General features: G+C 27.6%; 1 protein-coding gene across 1 annotated transcript in view; it reads left to right on the forward strand.

Moving 5' to 3' along the window:
* LOC125024779 overlaps positions 1-2,500 on the forward strand; it is a 3,781-nt gene that overhangs the window by 531 nt on the left and 750 nt on the right. Inside the window, exons 2-5 of the mRNA XM_047612541.1 lie at positions 1,558-1,571; positions 1,997-2,083; positions 2,291-2,410; position 2,500. The exon at position 2,500 is cut by the window's right edge and continues 233 nt beyond it. Coding sequence (XP_047468497.1) covers positions 1,558-1,571; positions 1,997-2,083; positions 2,291-2,410; position 2,500 — 222 coding nt within the window. The remainder of the gene's footprint in view (positions 1-1,557; positions 1,572-1,996; positions 2,084-2,290; positions 2,411-2,499) is intronic.

Consider the following 2,500-nt stretch of genomic DNA (forward strand, 5'->3'; position numbering starts at 1 on the left):
TAACTCCACGATTACTGAACCGAAAAAAAAAAGAAAAAAAGAAAACCCAGGTGTGGAAAATACCAAAATTATGGAACATTTGTACGAGTTGATAAGCTGATGGAAAATACCAAAACGATGGAACATTTGTAGATAAGCTGATGGAAAATACCAAGTTGATAAGCTGATGGAAAATACCAAAACGATGGAACATTTGTAGATAAGCTGATGGAAAATACCAAGTTGATAAGCTGATGGAAAATACCAAAACGATGGAACATTTGTAGATAAGCTGATGGAAAATACCAAGTTGATAAGCTGATGGAAAATACCCAGAAGATGGAACATTTGTAAGAGTTTATAAGCTGATAGAAAATACCCAGATGGAACATTTGTAGATAAGCTGATGGAAAATACCCAGAAGATAAGCTGATGGAAAATACCCAGAAGATAAGCTGATGGAAAATACCAAGATGGAACATTTGTAAGAGTTTATAAAAATATAACATGGAAAATATAACATGGAACATTTGTACGAGTTGATAAGCTGATAGAAAATACCAAGTTGATAAGCTGATGGAAAATACCAAGTTGATAAGCTGATGGAAAATACCCAGAAGATAAGCTGATGGAAAATACCCAGAAAATAAGCTGATGGAAATTACCAAGTTGATAAGCTGATGGAAAATACCCAGAAGATGGAACATTTGTAAGAGTTTATAAGCGGATGGAAAATACCAAGTTGGTAAGCTGATGGAAAATACCCAAAAGATGGAACATTTGTAGATAAGCTGATGGAAAATACTAAGTTGATAAGCTGATGGAAAATACCAAGTTGATAAGCTGATGGAAAATACCAAGTTGATAAGCTGATGGAAAATACCCAGAAGATAAGCTGATGGAAAATACTAAGTTGATAAGCTGATGGAAAATACCAAGTTGATAAGCTGATGGAAAATACCAAGTTGATAAGCTGATGGAAAATACCCAGATGGAACATTTGTAGATAAGCTGATGGAAAATACTGTTAGCTAGAATAAAATACTGTAAGAAAATAAATAAATAAAATACTGTTAGAAAATACTGAAAATACTGTTAAAATATTGTTAGCATATTATTAGTATACTATTAGCATATTATTAGCATATTATTAGCATACTATTAGCATATCATTAGCATATTATTAGCAATAATTAGCATATTATTAGCAATAATTAGCATATCATTAGCATATTATTAGCATATTATTAGCAATAATTAGCATATCATTAGCATATTATTAGCTATAATTAGCATATTATTAGCATATCATTAGCATATTATTAGCATATCATTAGCATATTATTAGCATATTATTAGCATATTATTAGCATATTATTAGCAATAATTAGCATATTATTAGCATATCATTAGCATATTATCAGCATATTATTGACGAGCATATGTATGTATGTAGCCATTGGACGTGAGGATTGAACCCGGGTCAGTCACACCATTCTCCCTTGGGCGTCGTTTTGAGAAAGAACTAATAACCTGTGCTTTTGGTGGATCTATTGGGTATATTCCGGTATATCCTAGTATATTCTGATATAGTAGGTTATGTTCTGGTTTATTCTATAAAAAATAGAATAAATTTATTCTAAAAAAATAGAATAAATTTGTTTTAAAAATAGAATAAATTTATTCTAAAATATAATAAATTTATTCTAAAATAGAATAAATTTATTCTTAAAATAGAATAATGTTAATCTATATTTAGAGTAAAATTATTCTAAAAATATAATAAATTTATTCTAAAAATATAATAAATTTATTCTAAAAATAAAATAAATTCTAAAAATAAATATATTCCAGTATATTCTAGTATATTCTGTATTCAGTATATTTCGATATATTGATCAAGGCTCATCAATTATACTTACTAAGTTTTTTTTTTGTTTTTGTTTTTTAGGAACTCCCTAGTGACTGATTTAGGTATATTCGATTATATTCTGGTATTATATTCTAATATATTCAGGTATATTCTAGTATGTTCTGGTATACTCTAGTATATTTTAGTATATTCTGGTCTATTCTGATCTATATTCTGGAATATTCTGAAATAGTCTAGTATATCCTAGTATATTCTGGTATATTCTTAAATAGTCTAGTATATTCTGGTATATTATGTATTTAGTATATTTTCACATATTGATCAAGGCTCGTCAATTATACTTACCAATTTTTTTTTTTTTTTAGGAACTCTCCAGTGACTGATTTAGGTATATTCGATTATATTCTGGTTTATTATATTACATTCTAATATATTCAGGTATATTCTAGTATATTCTGGTATACTCTAGTATATTCTAATATATGCTGGTATATCCTAGTATATTCTGGAATATTCCAGTATATTCTGATCTATTCTTGTATATTCTGGTATATTCTAGTATATTATGTATTTAGTATATTTTGATATATTGATCAAGGAGCGTCAATTATACTTACTAAGTATTTCTTTGTTTGTTTGTTTTTTAGG

This window comes from Penaeus chinensis, unplaced genomic scaffold, assembly GCF_019202785.1.
Source record: "Penaeus chinensis breed Huanghai No. 1 unplaced genomic scaffold, ASM1920278v2 CTG_4712, whole genome shotgun sequence".
NCBI classification, from domain to species: Eukaryota; Metazoa; Arthropoda; class Malacostraca; order Decapoda; family Penaeidae; genus Penaeus; species Penaeus chinensis.